This window comes from Siphateles boraxobius, unplaced genomic scaffold, assembly GCF_051911475.1.
Source record: "Siphateles boraxobius isolate OS27281-9 unplaced genomic scaffold, OSU_SipBor_1 7, whole genome shotgun sequence".
NCBI classification, from domain to species: Eukaryota; Metazoa; Chordata; class Actinopteri; order Cypriniformes; family Leuciscidae; genus Siphateles; species Siphateles boraxobius.
In genome coordinates this window covers 5548748-5575278 of record NW_027509197.1, presented here as the reverse complement: position 1 = coordinate 5575278, position 26531 = coordinate 5548748, and the positions used below count along the sequence as shown (strand labels likewise).

Here is a 26531-nt window from a genome sequence, read left to right as displayed (position 1 = left end):
TCACACACTCCGGCCCCGCGGTGCGGGTATAAATACGGAAGTGGATGCACGCACTAGTTGCTTTTCGCTGAGGAGCCGAGAGTAACCCGGGGTCAGCGGTGGTCCAGCGGTAGTGGCAAGGGGACTACGTCCTCCGTTCCCTCCTTCAGGGAACGGTGGGTTGCATACGCAACCAGGACGTTCCCTTTCAGTCGATAACGTCGGACGTAGTCGACGTCGACTGAATTGGGATCACCCTTTGAACACGCCACTAACGCTGCCAGGCAGGGAAGGACAGGGGTTAGGCCAGGGAAGTCACTGCTGTTCCTACAGGACCACTGGGAAAGCGTTCCCCGTACATTGGAAGGAAGGGACGCTGCGGAAGCCACGTCCAACCCAGAGGGAGGTAGCGTGGAAAATACACATATGAACTGGGCGGAAACCGGGCAGTCTAACATATGGAATGACACTGGGGTGGCTCCTGCCTAAGACGGGGGGAGACACACCGGACAGTGACGGCAGAGAGACTCTGCCGAGGGAAGACACGGGCTCACAGCAGGGAGCCGTATCGTGGAAGAATACACATATGGGGTCGCCGAAGGGACCGCAACATATGGACCCAGCCTAACACAGGTTCCACACTGCTTACGAGTGGTAGGCCTAACACCAGACGTTCCGCACGTCCGACGTCGGAGGGGTGTGGAGGAACTCAACAGGGTTCAATTTTAAGGGAACTCAACTGGAGTAGAAAGGCGCACGTATCCAGTCCATAGGAGGGAAATGGCGCAGCAAGGCGACACTTGAACCGGGCTCACGGTGAAACTGGCTTCATGAGAAGGGAGCCCACAGGAAGCAGCGGTTCAACTAGGTGTCCTCCAGCCCCCAACTCTAGAATCTGTTTTAGCAAAGCATATCGTCAACGCCCAGGCGGAGCACTTTACACTCATCACAGAGGAGCTCAACACCTAAGTGGACGTGTTGCATCTCGGATCTTTACCGAAATGAAGGCAAGCACTAAGTGCAACTTTGCATGGAAACAGCCTTCCCTCTCTGCTGAATTCCAACAGATATTTGTAGAGCTGGTCTGAGGTCTATGACTTGCATTCTGTACACATCCAAGCGAAGGGACAGAGAAGCCAGGGCTGGATCTGCCTCCTCCAGGGCAGCGCTTGCAGGCTCACCACCTGCTCCTATTACGGGAGAGGTAGGAACCTTGGGCACAATCCGAGCCGGGGTCTCAGCTTGTGAGAGTTAGCCGACCCAGACTCCAGGCACAATACGTTGACCGAAAGCGAGCAAGTCCCTACCCTCTAGTAGAGACCACACGAGCAGGAGAACTGATATAACAGATTTTTTAACTCACTGCCTGCAGTGGCTCAGGGGCGGTCTCTGCAGTGCAGTTGCACCAGGGACAAGGCCCAAGAGGATAAAGAGGGACACAAGGATTACAAGACCTTGCTCCTCAGGAACCTGACGATCAGAACGTGCTTCTGCATACTTCTGCAACACGATGAGCGTCGTTTAAACACCGAGGCAACATCATTTTGAGGGTGAAGGAAAAAAGCCTACTGCAACCCATTTTGCAGGAAAGAGAGCACTGAAGTGATCGAAAGCTTTTAGGATCTCCTCTGGAGAGAAGACGCACTCAACGACTAGGTTCCACTTCTAACGGTGTAAGCACGCTACCCAATTCTAGGGGGTGCTCGCCGAAGTGATGGTAACTATCACATGTTCTTGTGATAGCCACCTGAACCTCCGCGTTCAGATGTAAGACCGCCCGGAATCTCCGGGGGAAGAACGCGGGTGCCCTCGTGCCCCGTCCCCGAAAAAGTTTTCAGGGGAAGTCAGGAAGGCTGTTGATGGGAACCAGGTCTAGTTTGGCCAATAAGGGGCAACTATGAAGACCTGTTCCTCTCCTGACTTGGCACGTAGGTGCAAGCGACGGGCGCAAAAGACAGGAGCATTGCTCAACACAACATGTGAAGATCACTGGGCTTCTGGAGCATTTTCTGCTCAGCACTTGGGTGTGACAGGTTCACTGAGCTTCAGGAGCATTCCTGCTCAACACCTGAGTGTGATAAACTCACCGAGCTTCAGGAGCATTTCTGCTCAACACTTGAGTGCGAAGAACTTCACTGAGCGACAGGAGCATTTCTTTTCAGCACTTGAGTGTGACAGGTTCACTGAGCTTCAGGAGCATTCCTGCTCAACACCTGAGTGTGATAAACTCACTGAGCTTCAGGAGCATCTCTGCTCAACACTTGAGTGCGAAGCACTTCACTGAGCACCAGCAGCATTTCTGCTCAGCACTGCGTGTGACGAATTCACTGAGCTACATGTGATGAACTCACTGAGCTACAGGAGCATTGCTGCTCAACACCTGAGTGCGATGAACTTGACTGAGTTTCAGGAGCAATTCTGCTCAACATGAAGAGTGATGATTTCACTGACTTGAGCAGGCGCAAGGCGACCCTGAGTCGCAGTCACTTTTAGAAGGCTCACTGGGGTTAAATGCATTTCTGCGGGCCCCTGGGGCCGCTGAGACCCAGTGTTTGTCCAAGGGTAGTCCGCTCGGTTTACACAAACACTGGCGGAAAAATTAAACCGGGGGCGACTGAGCGGCCCCGGAATGGTCATGACCCACCGGACCCAGGGGATGGAGTCTCCACTTGCCCTGGCTATAACTGTCGTGAGGCTCGATGGCGGCACGATTGAGTAAGCGGGAGGAGTGGAACGAGGCGCCCTCAGAAGCGTCTGACTCCAAGGAGGAGGTGACGGGTGAGTTGTGACATGCAGGGGAAGCTTGCGCAACGGTCGCAATGTCTAACAACTCGAGGCACGAATGCCCATGTAGTCGGGGGTCGCCCAGGCCCCCGTTAAAACACGCCCTTTGTACATGGCCCCTCTGTTGAAGAGGGTTTGGCAGCAGACCGGGATGAACTATAGTCACACAGGGTGAGCTGCTCTGCCACGGTCACCTCGGGACTCGATCGTGAAGCTAGCGCTGAAGCGGTCACATATGGAGGAAGCCAAAGGCTGCGACTACCATATACCCCAGGAGCCTCTGAAAGTTCTTTCAGTGGGACCCTTTCTCACTTCAACACCAGCTGAACACATTCTCACTGGAGAGACGTGTTAGACCGAGTACCTCCCCAAAACTGAAAAAGAGATACTCAGCCCGTGGGCGAGATTACTCTCTTCCAGATGACCTGAAGACCCAACGGGCTCTGGAGCACTCGAGGGGAAGGACACTGTACTGATACTCCACCCTTAGACGCAACCCACAGGATGGCCTGCGGTGCGGGAGGTAGATTATCACTGACTTGAGCGGGGTAGCCGAGCCTGAGGTGGGGCAGCAAAGTAGAGATAGTGGTGTTAGTGTGCAGTGCAACACTTACCTGTCTCCACTAGCGGCAGGGGACGTGAGAAGGCGGATGACCGGGTCCTCGAACGCCCCAAGCTGCCTGCTGGCGACCAAGGGAAGCTGGGGAATGTAAGGCTAATACAGGGTCACACCCGCCAGACTAGTCCACTTGGGACTCAGGAATAGAAAATTTGCTCTTTTTCTGAACATGTGGGTACCGCTGACCCCATTTTTATAGGGGCCAGGGGCGGAACAGACACACACATAACAAAAAACTCCAGCCGGCCCTCCAACCAGCCGGAGGGAGTGGATCGGCGACAACTCCACGAGCAACTTCTCCATCCCTGAGAGCCCGTCCAGGTTCAGCGTTTTCTTTTGCGCTGATGCTTACCACCTGGCTTGGCAGCGCCTGGAGCAGGCTGGGCGCCCCTTCCGCGGCCGGCTCCACGCCGGAACCTGGGTGAAGGCTGCTGCGATGGTCCGGCGGGAGCTGAGGCGGCTGCGGGCGGACGCCCTCGGCGACGAGCAGGCGGAGGATTTGACCTCGGTGGGCGGGTGTAGGCAGCAGCGTCCCTCCGAGGCAGGATGTGCCGGATGGCCTCCGTCTGTTTCTGAGCTGTAGAGAACTGTTGGGCAAAGTTCTCCACAGCGTCGCCGAATAACCCAACCTGGGAAATGGGAGAGTCCAGGAACCGAACCTTGTCCGCTTCTCTCATATCGGCCAGGTTGAGCCAGAGATGGCGCTCCTGGACCACCAGTGTGGACATCGCCGAAACCGACCGCGCGAGCTGCAACCTTCGCCGCCCGGAGGGCGAGGTCAGTTGCAGTGCGGAGCTCACCCATGAGCTCACGGTCCGAACTACCCTCGTGCATGTTCATGAGTGCCTGGGCCTGGTGGACCTGGAGCAACGCCATGGCATGCAAGGAGGAAGCGGCTTGCCCACAAGCTTTGTAAGCCTTGCCCGTAAGAGCGGACGAGAACTTACAGGCTTTAGAGGGGTGACGAGGATCACCCCTCCAGGAAGCGGCCGCCGTTGGGCATAACTGCATCGCAACGGCCCGCTCCACTGGAGGGATAGCCTCATAACCCTTCACCGCTCCCCCATCAAGGGTAGTGAGGGGGGAGGAGCTACTCAGGCGGTTTCTGGCAGAGAAAGGTGCCATCCATGCCCTCGTCAGCTCCTCATGCACTTCAGGAAAGAAAGGAACCGGGGCGGCGGACTGAGAACCAGTACGGCCCGCCCCGATATACCAATCATCCAACCGAGACGGCTCGGGACACGGTGGAGGGTTCCACCTCGGCGGCCTTTTTCAGCATAACTGACATCTCTGGATCTGGCTCGGGCAACACTGGTCTTCCGGAGGGAGGCAGTGTAGCCGAGTCATCATCTCCAGAGTTCAGCTCCCCCTCCGATGCTGCGATTGACATCCTATCCCCTGGAGGGGCCCCAAATGACACGGCTGGCCTGTCCATTACAGAGGGACCAGCGGGACCAATGGGGAGCTCCACCGGTTGCGGTGTGAAAGAGGAGTGAGGGACCCACGGGGCCTGGCCGGGCGGATTACCCCTCACTGTGATCCTCAGATCACCCAGCTTGGACGGCGCCCCAGTCCTCCTCTGGGAAGGTAACCCAGAGGAAGAACAAGGGCGGGGCCCAGAGGTGGGGACTGCACCAACGCTTTTGACGAAGGCGAGTCTAGATCTCAACACCGAGATGGTCATGTTCCCGCAGTGAGAACATGACTCATCCACGAAAGCTGCCTCAGCATGCTGTAAGCCCAAACATGCGACACAACTTTTGTGACCGTCAGAGGGGGATAGTGCCAGACCGCACCCAGAAACGCACGGATGGAATGGCATCTTGAAAAAGACGCACTCACACCCGTGTTGCTCTTTTAGGAAATGGGACCGTCACCAGTGCCGGAGCACACAGGGAATGACCGCGGCAAACACTGAATAGTCTTTCAACTAACAGTGAAGCACTCACTTCTCGCCCTCTAACCAACCGTCAACACACAAACAAACAATAGAAATTTTAAAACAGCAGTTGAGAGCTGAGAAGCTCGCGATCACCGCTGCACCACGCTGTAGAACACCAACACTGGAGAGGTCTTCCCGTAAGAACACCGACACACTCGCTCGTTGAACACAACAGCACTCTTCAGAGACATCAAAGACGAACGGCTCCGAAGCGAAAGGCAACTAGTGCGTGCATCCACTTCCGTATTTATACCCGCGCCGCGGGGGCGGAGTGTGTGATGCAAATCACGCACGCCAAATTCCATTGGCTCGTTCAATAGTAATCGAAGATGATAGGCTCCCTAGCGTGATCCCAATTCAGTCGACGTCGACTACGTCCGAAGTTATCGACTGAAAGGGAACGTCCTGGTTGCGTATGCAACCCACCGTTCCCTGAAGGAGGGAACGGAGGACGTAGTCCCAATTCAGTCGACGTCGACTACGTCTGACGTTATCGACTGAAAGGGAACTAATGATCTTTGCAACGGAAGTGTATCGATCAAAACTAACTTCAGCTGTACAATAACTTTACTCTAGAGCTGCTGTAAAGCCAAAACAATCTCTATTACTTTAATTTCCTATTATCACTTTAAAACTACATTGAAACAGTCCATATTGTTAAAAGCGCTATATAAATGAAGGTGACTTGACCTGAAGTGAACCCTTGAACTTGACTTAATGACTAAAGCGGTTGCCCAGGCTTGTTTGTTTGAGCCGCAAGAGGTGTCAAAGCTTACGGTACTCGTACATCCTACGTCATACATCGTCAAGTGTCAACTTGCGTACGGCCGTCTGCCGGAAGCCAGTTATTTTAGTCGATAAAGTTTAAATATGGATATTTCTCTTACAAGAACGAATCGCTTCACTTCAGAAGGCCTTTATTAACCCAGCAGAGCTGTGTCGAGCACTTTTATCATGGATATATGCGCTTTGATGGACTTCCAAAAAAATATACCCATTGACTCCCATTATAAAGCTTGGAAGAGCCAGGACATTTTCTATACAACTTCGGATATATACACCTAGGATGGCTTCAGGGTGATTAAATCATGGGCATTTTTGGAACTTTAACTATCATTAAGGGAACTTGCTGAAATGTATAGAGAGACAAGAGTTCATTTTACAGAAAATGGTATGTTCCAATTAACTAAAGGCTGGAAGATTATGCATTTAAGGGTGATCAGAAGTGAGGCAGAGGAAACAGAGTGGTTTGGAGCTTAATGCAAAGGTGTTAATGCTGCTTGAGCATGAGAAACTTCGGTCTCCAACATTTAGTGACAGAGGTTGGTGCTAGTTTTAGTACCTCAACAGTGCTAGTTTTTAGACTATTATTGTAACCTTTGTTTTTATTTTTTGCTCTTATCCACTGTAGGGACCTTTTGCACTTCCTTGCCTTTAATGTATTAAATTTCAAACCTTTAAACAGATGCCTCATGTGAATTCCTCTTGTGACTGCTCGGGTCTCTATCACACTCAGCAAATATGTCCGGATGGAACCAATGATGCTTAAATTCTTTGTTCCTGCCCGGACTCACATTTTCATCACCCAGGGATGTCACTATTCCACGTTATGCGTGTTATGATGGTTTTCTTTGGGAGAAAAATGCCTAACCTCGCGTGTTGTGTTCATAATCTGATTTAATCTGTTTGCCTGTACAAAGTATGCTTTATTAATAAGGTAGGCCTATAGTCTTGCCAAGTTTGGTCTTTTAATGTTAGCCTACTGTCTTAATACGTTACGTTAAGCGTTCTCTTTATAACAACGAAACATTCAATGTGAAACTTTGCGTGTTTTAAGTACATATTTTTCTGCTTCTCTGTACAAGGTAAGCTAAGTTTTATTAATAAATTGTGTGCTAAATTTGGTGCTTCAATATCACTTTCTTAAGGCACGTTAAGCTTTTTATATGGGGAAGAATGCTTGTTTACAGTGCTGTTGTCTGTTTTAGCAGGCTACTGCCTTCTAGTTATTGCAGGTTTTCTTAGACAGCTGTGTGTGGATTCGCTAAACCGGCAAAATGAAAGTCTCAAAATTCAAGTCAATCAAATATGATCGACTCGAGAAACGAGTCAATGAATACACGCCTGTCACCTGATCCACAAATGCACATCTTACTTGTTGCAAGCACAAATTATCCAAAATCGAGGTTTTGTAATTACAACTATGTCTCTATTTGTAAATGCTGCACATTCATGAAATTCTGGATTTTGCAGACACAAGTTGTAAAGTATTAGTTTAAATGTAGTAACGCACATTTGTGAATTTGTAAAATCGATGGGTAGTTGTGCAAATTACAACCAGGCCTATTCATTTGTAGTTGTTAGTGTGTGGGTTGTTTAATGCTTGAAAACCGCGAAAAGAAAGTCTCAAAATCCAAATAAATCAAATGAGATCGACTCAGAAAAGAGTCAATGAATGCACATGCGTCACCTGGTCCACAAATGCACCTCTTTGTTGCAGGCGCAAATTATGATACACAAATACAAAAGAAAACATTTGCATTCACAAAAATTTCTCTATTTGGACAAATTGCTACACATTCATTTAATTCTGAATTTTGCATACACAAGTTAAAAAGGCATTTTGTTGTGGATAGTAAAACATATCTGCAACATGTATCAAGTTCATCGATAATTGTGCATTTATGTGTTAATCATTCTGAGGCTGAATTCCTCAATTATTTTTCAACATCAGAAATTTTCAAAACAATTCACACGTGTAACGGCCGGGATGTTGAAAATTATTTTAATATGCAAAACTGTTTCGCAATCATAGCAGTGGGCATTTATTTCCAAGTCTTGAATGTGGCACGCCCATTAAAATTGTTTAGACTGTTCGAAAGAGAAAGTCAAAACATGATAGAAAATAGTTTATTACCTCTAAATTAGGATGTTTTTTATGTAAAAATCTTGATAACATTATATGTGGACCTCAGAGAATTTTTTGTTATTTTTTTTAATAAAGTTCATGACACCTTTAAAGGAGAACTCCGGCGCAAAATGAACCTGGGGTGTAATAACACATCGGTACAGAGTCGACTGTTCTCTGGGATTTGTTTTCATGATAATCGAGTGTAAAGAGTTTTATCTCTAAAAACTGTTTAGCTTATAACGCTAGTATGGGGCATATAATATGGGGCAAATAATATCTCTATTATATGGGGCATTTAATAAGTAAAAAGAGATCGCTAGTTAATACCACTAACAAGGCTCAAAATAGCCCCACACTAACACGGTAGCTTAATGAGGGTCTCTACATACAAACCGAAGCACTGAGAACTTTGTAAGTGTACAGACAGTTTAATAATAATATACTTTATAAAGACAGTACTATCGCGTATACAGGCAGGAGCCATCTTTGGGAAACAGCCTCGACCAGTCGAACCACTAACGCCGTGCTAAGTGAGCTGAACTGTGAGATTACAGTTCAGCTTGTAGCACGGCGTTCGTGGTTCGACTGGTCGAGACTGTTTTCCAAAGATGGCTCCGCGATGGTACTGTCTTTATAAAGTATTTTATTATCAAACTGTCTGTACACTTACAAAGTTCTCAGTGCTTCGGTTTGTATGTAGAGACCCTCATTAGGCTACCGTGTTAGTAGTCATGTTTATTTCCTTCCAACATTGTCGTAACTTCCCATCTGGCTCCACAGCGCTTGTTAGCTTAGCTTCCAAACAAGATGGCGGATATTGCTATTAGTTTCGGCAAGTGAAGTCCCACCCACTGATCTGTAATAGGTCTGTAGCGTGAGTGGGCCCCTCCCCCTGAATAAATGATGAGCTAGTGTTTGTAGTCTTAACCCTTATACAAAGAAATGGGACTTCCTGCTTTTTATGACGCAAAATGACAATTTTTACATCATAAAAAGCAGGAAGTGGAACACTTAAATACTTATTTCTCCCATCTCTGGGGAAAATAAGGGAATAAATCATGACCATTCAAAAATATGACTGAGTTTCTAAAGATACAGCAAATGGGTGAAGTGTCCCTTTAAACTGTTTTTTTTTTTTTTTTTTTACCTGTTTCACAGACAGGGCTTAGATTAAACCAGGAATTATGTCTTAGCTCCATTAGGACATTTAAGTAGCTTTAATAAATGTGCCCTAGAAAAGAACATTACTTATGGGCATCTTGAGACAAAACAATGGCTGTGACATATTTTAAGATATGTCAGTGCATGTTGCTTTCAGAGCTAACAGCTCAAACATGAAACCGGGGGTTAAAATACAAGGTGGTCTCACACAACAATACACTTCACTGTAGTATTGACTGAAAATTACTCATTAGGTAAAAGCACAGAGTTCTGAGATATAAAGAGGACAAGAGCGAGACAGAGTCAAAGAGAGAGACAGACTAGTGAAGTGTAGACATGTTGGGCAGCTATAAAGAGACTGTAGACTGTAATCATGCTCTGTGTGTTCCTAATCCACTAAATGGAATTGCAAAAATAATGATTTCCAAACATGATTCTTAAACACTCCTCATAGGTCATGAAGACTAAAGCCAGAGCCACACTAAACTTCGCGCTCCACTGACTTCCATTTACAGAAGACAGGAAACATAAGCTCATGTGAAGATTCACATTCCATTGAGTTTGGTGAATTGTGACCTCCAAATTTCTGACAAAAAGACATGTGACTCATCTAAACTTCAAAGATTGACCTCTTGACTGAATTTCAAAGATCACAAACCTCAAAGGTTGAAGGTTTGAAGTGTTGCACAGAAGTGGAGTTATGTTATAATTTCACATTCTAAATGTATTATTTGTGATGTATTACTTATTAAAAACAGAAGACCTAGTGTGGCAGTGTCTTAAGATGTAGGTAAATGTAAAAACCTTTTCTCTGAGCTTGAGGCAGATGTTCTGCTGGTGTGAACGCTGGTTCTGAAGTTCTTGCTGCTGTATGCGAGAAATCCTGCAGTCCTCTAACACGCTTAGCGCCCTCAGGAGCAGTTCTGAGTGATCCCGCTGCCAGCCCCGCAGTAGCAGACTTTTCTGTGTCATGCTGAAATGATACCAGTCACTCCAACGCTCATGTGCACTCTGCAATATAACACACAGCCACAGATCACAATAACTGTTTGACAAGCATATCCAAGAAACACTGTGACATAAGTATTCAGACCGCAGCTTAGTTAAAAAACATTTGGCAGTGATTGCAACTATAAGTCTTTGACTTTGATGGAAAAAGCTTCCCTGCTGGTCCAGGCTGGTTTATGCTAGTATAGTGCTGGTCTAACTGGTGGACCAGCATATTCGTGCTGTTCAAAAGCAAAACGGAGCTGGTGAAGCTGGTTCATCAGCATGATCTTGTGGGGTTGAGTGTGAATAGGCCAGCTGTCTGTATGCATGCCGTGTTTTGGAGAAAAGCATTGTTCATGCTTGCATATTTCTATATTTAAAACATTAATGATGCAAAGGAAAAACAATATAAGGTTAAAACATATGATGTATTGAATTATGTGTTAACTTTGTAATTTCTTTTGCTCCCTCTGCTGAAATGAGAACAGAAAATGTTAATTGTTTTAGTTATGATTACATAATCAATGTCACTGGTAAACTGGTAAACTGGTAAAATGTTTCAAAGGATCAAAGGAATTGTCTCCTGTTTCAAAAGGTCTGTACACAAATCAGTTAAAACAAATTAAAATGAGCTTGTGTACATTGAAAACGTCCCGGGTTACGTATGTAACCCTAGTTCCCCGAAGGGACGGACGCTGCGTGAAATCGCAGTGGGAACGCCCTCAGCGTGACGCGTCTGAAGCATGAATGAAATCAGTGAATGGAGAGAATGAGCGTACGGCGAGTGACGTCATCGACCAGGAAGCTATAAATATCCACTGAGTACACAACACGCCAGCTTAAAAGTTACTGAAGCAGCGACCCAAGGGGATGCCGAGAGTATGGCAGGACACGCAACGTCCGTCCCTTCGGGGAACTAGGGTTACATACGTAACCCGGGACATTCCCCTTCAGGGACTACCGCTGCGTGAAATCGCAGTGGGAACGCAATACCCACATCCCCATACGACCAAATCCCCGTCGTGTGTCATTAGGAGACACAAACCGACGAGAGAACCTGAGCCCCGGGAGTGGAGCTAAGATCGAGGGAATAAAATCTAACGAAAGTGTGCGGTGAGGACCAGCCTGCCGCATCACAAACGTCCTGAAGAGAAGCTCCTGAAAGAAGAGCTGTAGAAGCAGCCATACTCCGGGTGGAATGAGCCCTTACAGCCAAAGTGAAGGCTGATGGGCCGAACCATAAGCAAGTGGGATGGCCTCGACCACCCACTTGCTCATCCTTTTTCTAGATGCAGGACACCCTTTCTTAGGTGACCCAAACAGACGAACATTTGTTCCGATCTCCTCCACAGGGCAGCTCTGTGGACGTAAGCATCAAAACCCAAACTGGGCACAGCAAATTAATTTTCTCCTGGTCTGACGTCAGAAAAGGCAGAGGACAGAAAACCTGCAGAACTATAGGTCTAACTGAAACAGTTGGAACCTTAGGAACATAACCTGGTCTCGGAAAGAGAAAGGCCTTAACCAACCAGGAGCAAATTCCAGGCACGAGGGAGCCACCGAAAGTGCTTGAATATCTCCAATTCTTTTTAGAGATGAGATAGCGAGAAGAAGGATAGTCTTTAGAGTAAGAAACTTTTCCGAAACTTCCTCGATGGGCTCGAAAGGAGCAAGGGAGAGACCTTCTAAGATGACGGCCAGATCCCAAGCTGGTACCCTTGTGCGAACTGCAGGCCTCAGCCTCAAGGTGACACGAAGGAAGCGAGACATAAGCGGGTGTTTCCCGAGGGAACCTCCACTTGAAGGGGTGTGGTAAGCAGCTAAGGCCGCCACATACACCTTCAGTGTGGAGTGGGATAACCCTGTGGAGAGACGGTCCTGCAGGAAATCCAGGACTGTACCAACCGGGCAGTTAACTGGGTCCTGCTGGCGCTCTCCACACCAAGAGGTGAAAAGTTTCCACCTCGCGGCATATAACTTCCTCGTGGAGGGAGCTCTGGATCGGAGGATGGTCTCAACGACCTCAGCCGAGAGACCAGAATCTATGAGCTGGGCCCCCTCAGAGGCCAAGCCCACAGCCTCCATAGCTCTAGACGGGGGTGAAGGATCGACCCACTCGCCTGAGAGAGCAGATCTCTCCTGATCGGTATCTCTAGGGGAGAGCCGTTGAGGAGAGACACTAGGTCCGCAAACCATACCCGGGCCGACCAGAACGGGGCTATTAGCAGGAGACTGAGCCCGTCCCGGCGAACCCTCTCCAGAACTCCTGGGAGCAGAGCGATCGGGGGAAAAGCGTACAAGCGTGACCTCGGCCACGGATGTACCATCGCATCCAACCCCAGCGGGGCTGGATGGCTGAGAGAGAACCACAGCGGGCAGTGTGATGTTTCTCGAGAAGCAAATAGGTCTACCTCGGCAAGACCGAAATGTTTCCATAGGAGTTCCACCACCTCGGGGTGAAGACTCCATTCCCCGGGCCTCGGCCCCTGTCTTAACAGGATGTCTGCCCCCTGATTTAAATACCCCGGGAGATAAAAGCTCTCAGAGAAAGAATTTTCCCCTGGGACCATAGAAGGATCTGACGTGCCAGTTTGTAAAGCGGGCAAGAACGCAAACCCCACTGATGGTTGATATAAGAAACCACCGATGTGTTGTCTGTCTGGACAAGAACATGGTGGCCCCTTAGGTCTGGGGGGAAGTGTTTCAGAGCCTGAAACACCGCCAACATCTCTAGGCAGTTTAAGTGCCACAGACGATGATGGTCCTCCCACAGACCCTGAGCCCACCCGTGAGAGAGGCATCTGTCATTAGCATAACGCGACGACAAGGAGCTCCTAACACAGGGCCTTGGGACAGAAACCAAGGATCTTTCCACATGATCAGGGCGTGATGACACCGTCGCAAACTCACGATCATGCGAAGCGGATTTCCCCTCGGGGAGAATCCCTTGGTCCTGAGCCACCACTGTAACAGTCTCATGTGCAAGAGGCCAAGAGGTATCACGTTGGACGCAGCTGCCATGAGACCTAGCAGTCTCTGGAACTGTTTTACAGTGGATGACTGGCCTAGCTTGACCTGATCTACTGCAGCGAGAATCAAAGCAATACGAGCAGGTGACAATCGTGCCTGCATCGTCGTTGAATCCCACACTACACCTAGAAAAGTGGTTCTCTGTAATGGAGAAAGAACACTCTTTTTGGCGTTGAGCCTCAGCCCCAGTCACTTGATATTAGCAAGAACGACATCTCGGTGCCGAACCGCCTGTTGTTCCGATTGAGCTAGAATCAAGCAATTGTCTATATAGTACAGAAAGCGGATGCCCTGTAACCTCAGCGGGGCTATAGCAGCATCCGTACACTTCGTGAATGTTCGGGGTGATAGGCCGTGCTAGGCGGAACGGAAGAACCCGATATTGGTACGCTTCGCCCCCGAAAGCGAACCTCAGGAACTTCCTGTGTTGAGGGAGGATAGATACATGGAAGTAAACGTCCTTTAGATCTATCATGACAAACCAGTCCTCGGATCTGATTTGAACATCCCCAGTGACAGACACAGCACCCTGTAACGTACTGGCAGGGAACAGCTGGTCTGGGCACTCCACAACCCTCCTCGGAGGGGGCGAGCGTCCCTCGGGAAATCGCTCGCCGAGTCTCTCTACGCCCTGTGAAGGCAGGGTTAGTAGAGCAGACCACTGAGGGCATCGGAAAAGACAGGGCACCGTGTTCTTGTGCAGTGAACTCAGGTCTTTCACGATAGGGACCACCCTCAGAACCCTGACGTTCAGCACGTCAGGATTTTTTTTTTTCGATGAAGTAGTATCCTAACTCCCTGCTGGGTGGGGGACCCATTCCGCCAGGAACTCTACTAAGGGAACCAGCCTCTCGAGGCTGGCCTCCGGATGAACATCCCGAGTGACAGACACAGCGCCCTGTAACATACTGGCAGGAAACAGCTGGTCTGAGCACTCCACAACCCTCCTTGGAGGGGGCGAGCGTCCCTCGGGAAATCGCTCGCCGAGTCTCTCTACGCCCTGTATAGGCAGGGTTAGTAGAACAGACCCCTGAGGGCATCGAGAAAGACAGGGCACCGTGTTTTTGTGCGGTGAACTCAAGTTTTTCCCGATGGGGACCACCCTCAGAGTCCTGACGTTCAGCCCGTCAGGACTTTTTCGACGCGGCCTTTCTGGCGACAATGACTGTCCTCAGATCAGTCCTGCCCCGAGAAGGCCGCGCCGGAGAGCACCCCGCCTCGTCCCTCCAGTTTCTCTGCAGGGGGGCACGAGACGTGACACTCCGCTTCTGCTGTGCTCTTTTTGAAGACGAACTCGACGAAAGACTTTGCTCTGGTTGAACATTCTGCGTGACAGACACAGTGCCCTGTAACGGCGCACCGGCAGGGAACGACTGGTCTGAACACACTAGAACCCTCCTTAGAGGCGGCGAGCGTCCCTCGGGAAAGCACTCGCCAGACCCTTCTACGCCCTGTTTCGGCAGGGTTAGTAGGACGGGCCCCTGAGGGCGCCGGGAGAGACAGGGCACCCTTAAGGGAGGTGAACGCAAGTCTCTCTCGGCGGGGACCCCCCTCAGATTTCCTTTGAGCAGGTCGGCCTGAAAAGCCTGCATAAAAGTCATCGTATGCAAACATGCAGCCGCCTGCCGAGCCACCGAGTAAGCCTTCCCCACCAGCACAGAGGTATATATATTTATTTATTTAATTATTTTTTGGTGGAAGAGCCGGTGCTTTAAGTGAAGACGATGAAGCAGGAGAGAGATAGCTCGCAAGCGTCTCCTCCGCCTACAGTATCGTCACATAACCAGCAGATTTAGCACCAACAATGTTACCATAAGCGTTGGACTGATTTGTGTAAATTCTGCTTGAAACCGGTCTAACCCAGGTCTTTGAAACCTCAGCATGAAGATCTGGGAAGAACGGTAAGCACCGGCTAGAAGGTTGAGGTCGTGCAGACAGAAATCTATCATCTAGATTGCTTTTAATTCTAGAAACCTGTCTATCAGCTGGCCACTCGATACTGTTATTTTTTTTATTTTTTTTAGCTTTTCAACAGCCCGAGATAATACATCCATCAAACCTTCTTCATTTGCAGTATAATGTGATAAACTAGTTTTCTCTGATAATAAACTTTCGACATCCAGCTCTTCAGAACTGGAAAATCTCAATTCAACATCATCATGTGCCTCCACCCGGGCAGAAGTAACCGCCGCAGCGCGTGCTTCCAGAGCCGGGTGAGAGGCACTAGATCTCGTCGGAGATAGCTGAGATAGGGCGGAGCCCGTCTCAACGTCGCCAGCGAGATCCATCTGCGAGCCCCAAGACAAGCGCCGCCGCTCTGCCTCAACAGAAGCGGGACCCGAGCCTCGGGGAGCTCGCAGCAAATCACTCTCCTCGAAGAGCGATCGCCGCGAGCGCAGAGTTCTCAAGGGAAAACGCTCGCAATGCTGACAATCGACTCCCTCGAGAGCCGACTGGGCATTGCTGCACTCCCAAACAAGCCACACTTAGCTCGTGTGAATCCCCACCCGTGATGTGTTTTCTTTTTTTCGAGTACAGGGGGGAACACACTTCTTATACTGCTCGCTCATATTGGTTTTTTTATATAAAATATATATAGTGAAAACTCCTGACAAAACAGACAAACACAATCGACAGATTCAGACACACACAGAGCTGCTGAAGTAACTAAAAGCTGGCGTGTTGTGTACTCAGGGGATATTTATAGCTTCCTGGTCGATGACGTCACTCGCCGTACGCTCATTCTCTCCATTGACTGATTTCATTCATGCTTCAGACGCGTCACGCTGAGGGCGTTCCCACTGCGATTTCACGCAGCGGTAGTCCCTGAAGGGGAACCAAAAACATTTAGAGATATGAAAGACTTTCATACTCATTTTGGAACTCATGTCAAACTCCAGCTGTCAGTCACTGATTCAAAAAAGTGCACATAGTAAAATCCATTGCAGTCATTTGCAGTCAAGAGCATCAAATAGTGTAGATAATAGTGATAGCATGCACTTTTAACAATTGCTGAAAGAGTAATTGTTGACCACTTTGAAGGAAAGGACCGGAAAGCAGCATCTTGTTTTCATAATCGTTGGAAGCCAAAATAAATAAAAAATGAAGCTAAAACGCAGCCCTAAATCATTCGATGAGAGCAAGGGGGTGCAAATTGTTCACCGTTTTGCTTTAGTAACAGTTTCAAATTAACATTAATGACACAGGCGGCAGCAGGTTTTTAAGGTTACTGTCACTTTAAGACTGAATGCATGGATCCACTATATTGTTTTACATGCAATTTACTTCCCAACTGTTTATGTTCACTTAAGACATAAACAACTATGTTGAAGCGAATACTCACTAAGCCGGGAATTTTGAGACATTTCTGTGTATTTGACCATTTAGGTGCAAACGAGAAGCCCAAAGTATACTTTGCTTGTTTTGCCCAGAAAGCATTTGGAGAACAGGATCTCTTTCATGGCTTAATGCAGTTTTATTAACTCTTTAAATTAGCAAGCACATCCGGCAGTTTAGAAACAGTAGACTGCATCTAGAATACTGTTCCATCCCAGTGCTTAATTTGAAACAGATCCTGCAGTTTTCAGTTCAACTCAAGTTTAACTTCCATAGGGAATTAATTGAAAACGCTTGTGTGCACGCACTGTGAAAGAAAGAGCGAGCGAGACAGTGAAAGTGCAGGTTAATGTAGATGTATTTGGAGGTTATATTTTGCTTTTGGCCCTCAGCAAATATATTTTTGATCAGCTTTCTTAAGTTCTAAATCACTCTCATTGGATGGTGCTTACTGCTGCTAGTGTAAAGTTTGGAGAGTAGCATAAAGTTTGGCGACACACCTGATGTTAAAAAGTTAATATTGGCAAAATGTCAAAAAGACAGGCTATCAATTTTTTTCCCCCATATCCACGAGTAAAGCTGATGCTGTTTCTGATCAAAAGAGGGAAAAGATCAAAATAACTAAGATAGAATATTTAAGATCAGTCATTATCAGAAATCGTTGTAAAGGAAAATGTAACAACGTCGTCGGTGAGAGAATTTCTCTGATTAACTGAATGATGTTTGGTCTCAACATACCTATACGTGACAGACACTTGGATGAAGTTAGGGCCGTCCAGAAACTTGTCAACGATGCTCTTACAGTTGTGCCGTCACTGTTTAGTGACATCATTATATGTTCTGGGAAAACTTAAGTTGTATGGTCAGTGTCGGTCACAGCGCCTTTTAATTGCTGTTTTTGATCCAGCAATTATTAATTTACAAATTAAGCATTGGTTCCATCATAAATTAATAACTACACAGGAACAAATGAGTAACACAAAGTTAACACTCTAGTAACTACTATTAACTTACAAGAAACTCTGATTACGAATTAGTAAGTAAAGTGCTAGTTGAATTTGGTAGATCACTATTTGCAAACCAATAACTACTATTTTTTTTCCTACCTCCAAGAGGACTACTAAGAACTACTATATCCAGGTTCATAATTAACATGAATAATGAATAATTTATAATTAATTTTAAAGTAAAGGAAATAGTTGCCCAATAGTAATGACTCAAGTATTACCAAATCCTTCAGAAGAATTTTTTTTTACATTATAACATTATAACACTTTGAAACAAAATGTACTAAAACATTCTGTTCTTTGAAAATTGTGTCTATGGAAAAATCTGAAGTGCTGATCATGACAAGGGCTAGGGGCTAGGGGCTAGGGGCTAGGGTGGGGAGAAGCACCACGGTTCTGGTCCAAGGCCAACCACAAAGAGAGGAAGGAGATGGTGGTGGCAGAGGTGACAAGCATGGAGGAAGAGCGCTACAAGATCAAGGCCGTGTCACAGGGCCGACAGGGAAGGTGGACAACCTGGGAGGGAGTTGTCAACCGAAACATCACCTGGGCAGACGTGTGGAAAATCCTGCAGGCAAGGCTCAGCTTCATCATCCGTGCAATATACGACACACTTCCCTGTCCACGAAACCTTCACCACATCTTGTCAGGCTGTAAGATCGCACTCTCCCAGGGACGCTACAGATGGCGCCATAAACAGGTTCTGAAAAAGCTAGCCGAGGTGATAGAGGGGCGTCGACAGGGCAGCAAAGGGGTACCACTAGCAGAGAACCACAATCACATCAGCTTTGTCACGGAAGATGGGGGTAGAAGAAACCTCAGGCCAAGAGAAGCATCTAGGCCGTTTTCCCCTGACCAGGAGTGGAATATGAGAGTTGATCTCGACAGGCAGCTCTGTTTCCCGGTTGAGATTACTGCTACATCTCTCCGCCCCGACATAGTGGTGTGGTCTACCAAGGCATGAACAACTAACCCCGACAACAGCCGCAGAGGGTAACACCTATCAGCTGCAGGGGGTGACAGGGAGACGTCCTTGTCACTGCTCCGCCACCAGGAGACGTTCCAGGTTTAAAGGAGTGAAACTTTGGTGAATGGTGGTTCCTGGCTGATGACCCTGCAGCTGACCTGTGGGTGACCGGCAGCAATGCCTAGCAGGTGTTCCACCTACCTGTATATTTCACAAAATCAAAAATATACTTTCTGTATTATGTCATGATATAGAGTATTCAACTGAACTCTTAAGCCTTTCAATTTTTTTGATGATTCAAGATCATTTTGCTTATGCCAGTAACAGAGGGTAAAAAGGTGGGGGCATCCTTTACAAAGTGAACCAATCATATTGATAGAAGGTGAAATGTCAGTCACAATGATCTTATTTGTTGTGTCTGTCTTTATCCTATAAAACCTGATGTATTCCTTTTGCTGGTGGGATTCTCTTCGAGAACTCTTCCGGGCCGTGATTAAAGCACATTTGAAGACATTGTCTGAAGTCTGTCGGTTATGTATTGCTGCGCAGCAAGTTAGTTATGGGAACAAGTTACAGGTTAGACACTAAATACCTTATTTTCCAGGTGATAGTGTCAATAGGGGGCGAGACGTCATTCGACTCTTTGTTAGACTCTTAGGCGGGTTTAGATTATGGTCAGGTAACTTTAATTCTTGGGCATTTTTATTAATGCGGGAAGAATAGCTACGCTTAGGCGTCAATCCCGCGTGTTCAGAGGTAACTCAACTGAGTATAATATTTTCAGGTGACAAGGACAACCGGTTCAACCTAAGTCAGGTGCACAGGTCAAAATCTATCACATTAGCTAATAGTAAACTACCACATTCTACTAAGCACTATTACTTACTAATTTGTTAATCTAACTAAAAGTTTATTTTAAGTTACTAGTAGTTACTAGAATGTTGATAGTGCATTACTCATTTGTTCCTATCTAATTATTCATTAATGACGGAACAATATATTTTTTTCAGACCAGTGAATGTAGTGAAACAATTTTAGCTGTACATAGAAAATGTAAAATGTAATTTTGCGTCATCTAATTGGCTCTTCTGATCGCCCCTTTATAGAGGCCACCAATCAAACTTTATAAAATGATTATCGGCTGATAACAATCAACACCCATTCAATTGGAGGACCCTTACACATCATCCCAGCGCTCATCGTTGTATAAATCCAGGAAGCCCTCCACATACTCTTTCACTGTCCGGCTGTTCTTTAAGTGCATCCACAACAGGAGTACACATTCTGACAAGCACGCATCTGAGGCGGCATTAGTGACATAGTGACAATCAATATATTTGATTAAATAAGTAATTTAATAAATGATCAATCACATTGACTCATTTTACAATCCAACTATCCATTTATTTAGATTAAAACCCCCTCTCATTCATTTGGTGAGGAACATGGCATTCTGAGCAGCATTTGCAGACCCTGTAATGTTGTTGGCTATATGCCACTGCAGTAGAAGCATATTGCAGTATTAAGGCTAACGATTAATCGGTAACTAAGGAAACTGACAGGGAGTAATTAAGGTCACAAATAATGCTAAACTGAAAGGATATGTACATGAAACAAAGGCTAAGTGCTCAATTCCGATTTATTGCTCAGATAAAAATTTTTGTATAGCTGTTCACATTTTTTTTTCTAAATGTGACCAATTTCAGATTCCAGTGCAAACAGATCATGGTTCTGAACTTAGACACATGCGCAGAAGAACGATAAAAAGCCACCACGCTGCACGCTATCATACGAAAGTAAACACAGAGAACATTATTGTAAATTATTATGCGTTCATTTCTAGTGTGATCTGCCGCGGAATTTAACATTTATTATACGAGCCCTAGTATTTTGCTTGTATATAGAGCTGTCACTGTAATATTTGTGAGCTCTGACACATAACTGTCCTTTACTGACTACCTTTCGCAACTGTCTTGATAACTTTGGGTATGTACAATTTTTGAAGTGACTCCCATGAGCGCAGATTTGTGATAACTTTTGCTCTGAAGTGACGTAAAAGTCACATGAATTACGATATGACTGTTCAGATTGCGGTCGCATTGCAAAAAATCCGAACTGTATCGGATTTAGTAAGCTAAAAAAGCTAGCTTTTTTTTAGCTTTTTGAGCTAAAAAAACGGATTTGGGACACATTTTTATTGAAGCCATATCACATGAACAAAAACAACAAAATTAAACATATCCCTGATACTCATCTTGCTACAAACAACATTTTTTTGGGGTTTGACCCCTACATTGCACCAAGATTGCAGTAATTAAAGTTACTGTAGTGTGTCATCATGGGGTGATCACATGACTGCTTTGATGGCATTCACCTGCGGAAGGAGGACACAAAAGGGACTTTAAAACAGAGGTGTGGGATAAGCGAGAGTGGTTCGGAGGTGGTGACTTGTGGGGAATGTTTTGGCTGTCTCTCTGGGACAATAGGTCCTCCGGAGATGAAGATAGCTAGTTAGTTAGTTGCCTGTGATGGAGAAAGGAGAGTTAGTGGGAGGAGAATTATCGTAGTGTCACCAATTACCTCAGAATTCTGCTCGATTACCGTCCACCTACTACTGAGACTCCGAGCATGAGAACTCTATGACGCGGACGAAGAACGGACTTGATTATCCTTTAAAGGTGCCATGTGTCAGAATTGAGTTAAAAATATACAAAAAATGAGTTACACGGATCAAAAGAATGAGAAGAAATAAGGGCGATGATGTCATTAAAAAAATTAAAGTTATAGTGTTGCAGAGATATCAACCTGAATTAGCATGCTAAATTACTAGCCCCGGCCCGACAGATGTCATAATACCAGTTTCGGCCATGGGAGGCGGTATGCGGGCAACACCAGCCAAACTGCAATACACGAATAAGTCGCACGGCTTGTGGGCGTATTTGAACCTGATGTCAATCGTGTGGAAAGTACACCCCACTACTACAGTTCAGTTCAGGGAAGAGAGCGGAAGAATGGCTGAAGCCCTTGGCAAGAGACCCTTACCATCACTACCCGCTGCAGGGAAAAAAAACACGCTCAGAATCACAAATAAAATCGGATAAAAAAAGGAGCAGAACCAGAGTTAACATTGGCACTGCTTTCCATCGTTGGAGACAGCTAATGGAAATTAAAGAAATGAGGTTTGACTCCGAACTTGCAACATTTCTTTTGGATTGGTAAGTAAGATGCTGTTAGTATTTCGCTAGAAGTTTGTTTTATATGTTTGTTTAGTTTTTTCGGGAAGTTATAACATAGAAATGTATCGAAGGCTGTTCGATATAAGTTCTAAAGTTAGCGATGGCTACATTGAAAGGTGTAATGAGAACTACGTGAGCTATATTATTTTTACTAAATTGCTTTCCTGAGGAAAATCTGACATATTTGTTCTCCAGCTATGTTATTGACCTCTGCACGCTGATTAAAAAAATTATTGGACCTTCACTGGTGAAGGGGAGTAGCTTGAAGATGTCATTTAAAAATCACTTGACATCAACCAACGTTCCTCTGGACTCCAAACGTCCTCTATTAGGAGTTGGCTCGGCTTCAGCTATGGCTCTAGGGTCGTTGTGAAGGTAGGGGCGGAGCATAGAGACTATGCCGTTTCTCGTTTGTTACTCTAGAGTAGATCGATTATCTTTCTGGAGGTAGACTGCCCCCATCTGGTATGGAATGTGGAGTATGAATTGATTTTTTTTGCGGATATTACACAAGGCACCTTTAACGCCGCCCCAGACCTGTGGATTTGCGTCCTCGGCTGCAGATACTGGTTGTTGCTTGCACCGTTCACCCCACATGGATGGGTCTTCTTGGCCCGGAGAGAGGGAAGTGCTTTTAATTTATTCATGCATGTATGGATTGTTTTGATTGTGTAATGGACAGCGGGACAGGGAGGGAGTTCGGGGAACGGGGACTGGAGAAACACGCCCTACTTTTGGTCACCGTGTGCTGTGCAGGTTAAATGTTACATTGAGTATGAAATACTGCGTGATGGTTAAGCGTGAAACTCACTGTGTGTATATGGAGTGATGTGGGTGGCGGGTCTGCCCGTGTTTCTCTCTCCCTTTCTGCGTATCATACCTGTGCCCGTGATTCTGAGTGTATCTTGTATTTCAAATAAAGTGTAAACCCCTTTAAGTCAAACCGACTGGCTGCTATAAGTTTTTGACCACCGTAGGGCTGTTTATGAGGTTTATTACACTGGTGGCATGCAGTGGGATCAGCGTTGATTGCGGCAATTTATTAAATATCATTGAACTCTTTTTTTGATAGCCTACGGTTCGTCAAAATGTTAGAGCCACAGGAGGCAGCCAGCGGTAGTAATGCCATGCCGGTGATAGGTGCTGAAGCTTCCGGGGAGATAAATGCTGCACCTTGTCCTGTTTTTATGCCTGAAACCTTTACGTGTTCGAAATGGCTGCGGAGATTAATGGTTGGGATGATGTATTAAAGCTAAAATGTATGTCCTTGTTATTTTCAGGTCGTGCACGGGATATTTATTGTGGCTTGCCAGATGAGGCTCGGCGAAATTTTGGGCAATTGAAGGCAGCAATGGTTAGATGTTTAGAGCCTTCTGAAAACACCGATTGGAATCGGGTGAGCTTCTCGCGTAAGAGGCAGCCAAATGAAACCGTGCGCGAGTTTGGAAATCCTTTGAGGCGTTTAATTTCAATGGCATATCCGTCAGTAGATAATACCACGAGGGATTAACTGGCTCGAGATCATTTCGTTGCATATATAGGTTGTGCTGATACACGTATTCATCTGCTTAGTGTGAAACCAGCCACTTTGGAGGGGACTATTAATCTGAAATCCGAACCTGAATTAATTAGGAGTTTGGAACGTAATACTGCCCTCCCAAATGCAAAAGTTTGTGGTAAATGATAGTGTTGGGCCAATAAGAGATGGGCAAATTCAAGCTTTAATGGGTATGGTGGAAGGGCTTCGTCAAGAAGACGTTGCAGAGTACTGTGAAAATATTACAAGATCAAGTGACCATGAATTCGTTTTCTCTGCCTAGTCATCAGGTTGATCAGGCTATAAGTAGACGAGATGCAAGGACGTTAAAAACTGATATTGAGCGAGTGGACCCGCAAAACCGAGGTAATACTGAAGCTTGTTGGGAATGTGAGTGTACCCGTCACTTTAAGAGGGATTGCCCATATGTGTCGGGAAACGGGAGGGGGCGGGCCCGGTAGACCAGGAGCCCGCCCCTCTCTCTGTTGCGTCTAGGTTTGGGGGAACAAGTCAGTCCCAGCCATAAACAGTTGGAGTTTATGTGCTTGGCAAAGTTGGGGGGGTGTAGACCCGCTTATTGGTGGATACAGAGGCACAAGTATCGATTGTACCCAAACAGTTTTGGCTAGAGGCAACAAGTGGAGGGGTTGATTTAGTAGAGTATAAGGGTAAATTGAAGGTTGCTAATAGAGATCGAATGGAAGTTATAGGCCTATGGAAAACCACTTGTCAATTTGATTCTCTGACAGTAGTGGTTGATTTTGTAGTGGCAGATATTAGCCCCGGTGAAGTGTTATTGGGGAGGGATTTTTTAGTCAAATTCAGTGCAAAACTGGATTTGAAGGAACTATGCTGCTATTTGAAGGGGGTAAAAAAATCTGTACAATTGCAAACTGATTTTTTAGCCCCTTCCATGCCAGTTGTAGTCCGCGGTGATACTAGGATACCACAACGCAGTGAATTGATAATTTTGGGGTCAGTGGAGGGAGCACCACCAGGAAAAATAGTAGGTATGCTGGAGTCTGGTTCTTCTCTATCTCGCTATTGTGATGTGTTAGTGGCACATGTGGTGTGTGTAGTCACCGCGGGCGTTATGCCAGTTTGTGTTATTAATGTAACCAAGGAAGCTCACACTTTATGTGCAAATTGGGGTATTGTCTACGAATGTAGAAGTGGGGGAGGGTGCAGAGGAAGTAGATGAGGGGTGTGAGGGTAAGAGCTTTTGGTCTGCTGATGCTTTGATTTCTTATTTTGGGTTAGACTCTAGAGGGTTTAATGTAGAACAAATGCAGGCTATTCGTCGAGTGTTAGAGCGTTACAACCAACTGTTCAGTATGGGGGACACCGATTTGGGTAGGACACATCTTATTTGCCATCAGATTGATACAGGGGCTGCTAAACCTCTTAAAATGGCCCCTCGTCGGGTTCCGCTTCATTTACAACAAGAAGTGAGGGATCATATAAAGCAAATCTTGGACAATGGCATCATTCAGCCTTCTTGTAGCCCTTGGGCAGCTCCAGTAGTACCAGTTAGGAAAAAAGATGGCAGTCTCCGATTCTGTATTGATTATAGGAAACATAAAATATATAAATACGGAATTAGATACACGCACTGGTTGCCTTTCACTTCGGAGCCGATCGTTTGATGTCGTTTGAGAGTGCTGTTGTTTACAACGAGCGAGTGTGTCAGTGTTCTTCAGGAAGACTCTCCCAGTGCTGGTGTTCTACAGCGCGAGTGCAGTGGTGATCGCGAGCTTTGAGCTCTCAACTGCTGTTTTAACAGCAACAAATTCTAAATGTTTGTGTGTGTTAACGGCTGGTTAGAGGGTGGAAAAGTGAGTGCTTCACTGTTTCAGTTCTCTGTTCAGTGTTGCCGCGGTCATCCCCCTGTGTGCTCCGGCACTGGTGAGGTTCCTATTTTCTGAAAGAGCAACACGGGTGGGTTTGCATTTTTTTCAAGATGTCATTCCACCTGTGCGCTTCTGGATGCGGTCGTTCCCTTTTCCTCTCTGACGGTCACAATTGTTGCATCATGTGTTTTAGCTATGTATTTATATATATATATATATATATATATATATATATATATATGTGTTAGGCATGCTGGGGCAGCTTTTGTGGACATCTCATGTTCTCATTGCGGGAATATGACTGTCGCGGTGTTGAGATCAAGACTTGCCTTTGTCCGCGAAGCGCAAGTCCCCATTACCATGCCCCACCCCCCCGGTGCCGTGTGGGATGGGTGATCGGAGGATAGTGATGGATGTCTCGCCCGGTAACCATTCCCTGTGGGCTCCTCCCTCCTCCATCACACCGCAGCCGATGGAATTCCTGTTGAGCATGCTGGTCCCTCTGTAATGGGCTGATCAGCTGTTTCAATGGGGGTTCCCCCTGAGGATAAGATGTCGATAGCAGCATCGGAGGGGGAGCTGGCCTCTGGAAATGACGACATAGCTTTGTTATCTCCCTCTGGGAGTGTAACATTGCCCAAGCCTGATCCAGAAATGTCAGCCATGCTGAAACGGGCCGCCGAGGCTGCCAGGTTCGAGTGGAACCTCCACCGTGTCCCGTTCAGTCTCGGTTGGAATCTGGAGTTTGGTATCTCGGGGTGGGCCGCGCTGGTCCTCAGCTCGCCGCCCCAATGCCTTTCTTTCCCGAAATGCATGGAGAGCTTACCAGGTTGTGGATGGCACCTTTCCCTGCCAGAAACTGCCTGAATAATTTTTCCCCCTCACTACCCCTGATGGAGGAGCAGTGAAGGGTTGCAAGGCTCCTCCAATGGAGCGGTCTGTCGACACAGGTGCACCTGTGTCCAGCGGCCGCTGCCTTTTGGGGGTATCCTCGTCTCCCCCTAAGGCCTGTGAGTTTTCGTCTGTTCCGACGGGCAGAGCTTAGAAAGCCTGTGGGCAAGCCGCTTCCTCTTGCGTGCCATGGCGTTGCTTCAAGTCTGTCAGGCCAGGGCACTCATGCACGAGGGTAATTCAGACCGTGCGCTCATAGGTGAGCACCGCACTGCATCCGACCTCGCCCTC

General features: G+C 46.8%; 1 protein-coding gene across 1 annotated transcript in view; it reads right to left on the bottom strand.

Annotated features, from left to right (window-relative positions):
* The window catches only part of LOC143723384 (coiled-coil domain-containing protein 148-like), a 278157-nt gene that overhangs the window by 116666 nt on the left and 134960 nt on the right, over window positions 1-26531 (bottom strand). Inside the window, exon 10 of the mRNA XM_077215748.1 lies at window positions 10201-10407. Within this exon, the coding sequence (XP_077071863.1) occupies window positions 10201-10407 (207 nt within the window). The remainder of the gene's footprint in view (window positions 1-10200; window positions 10408-26531) is intronic.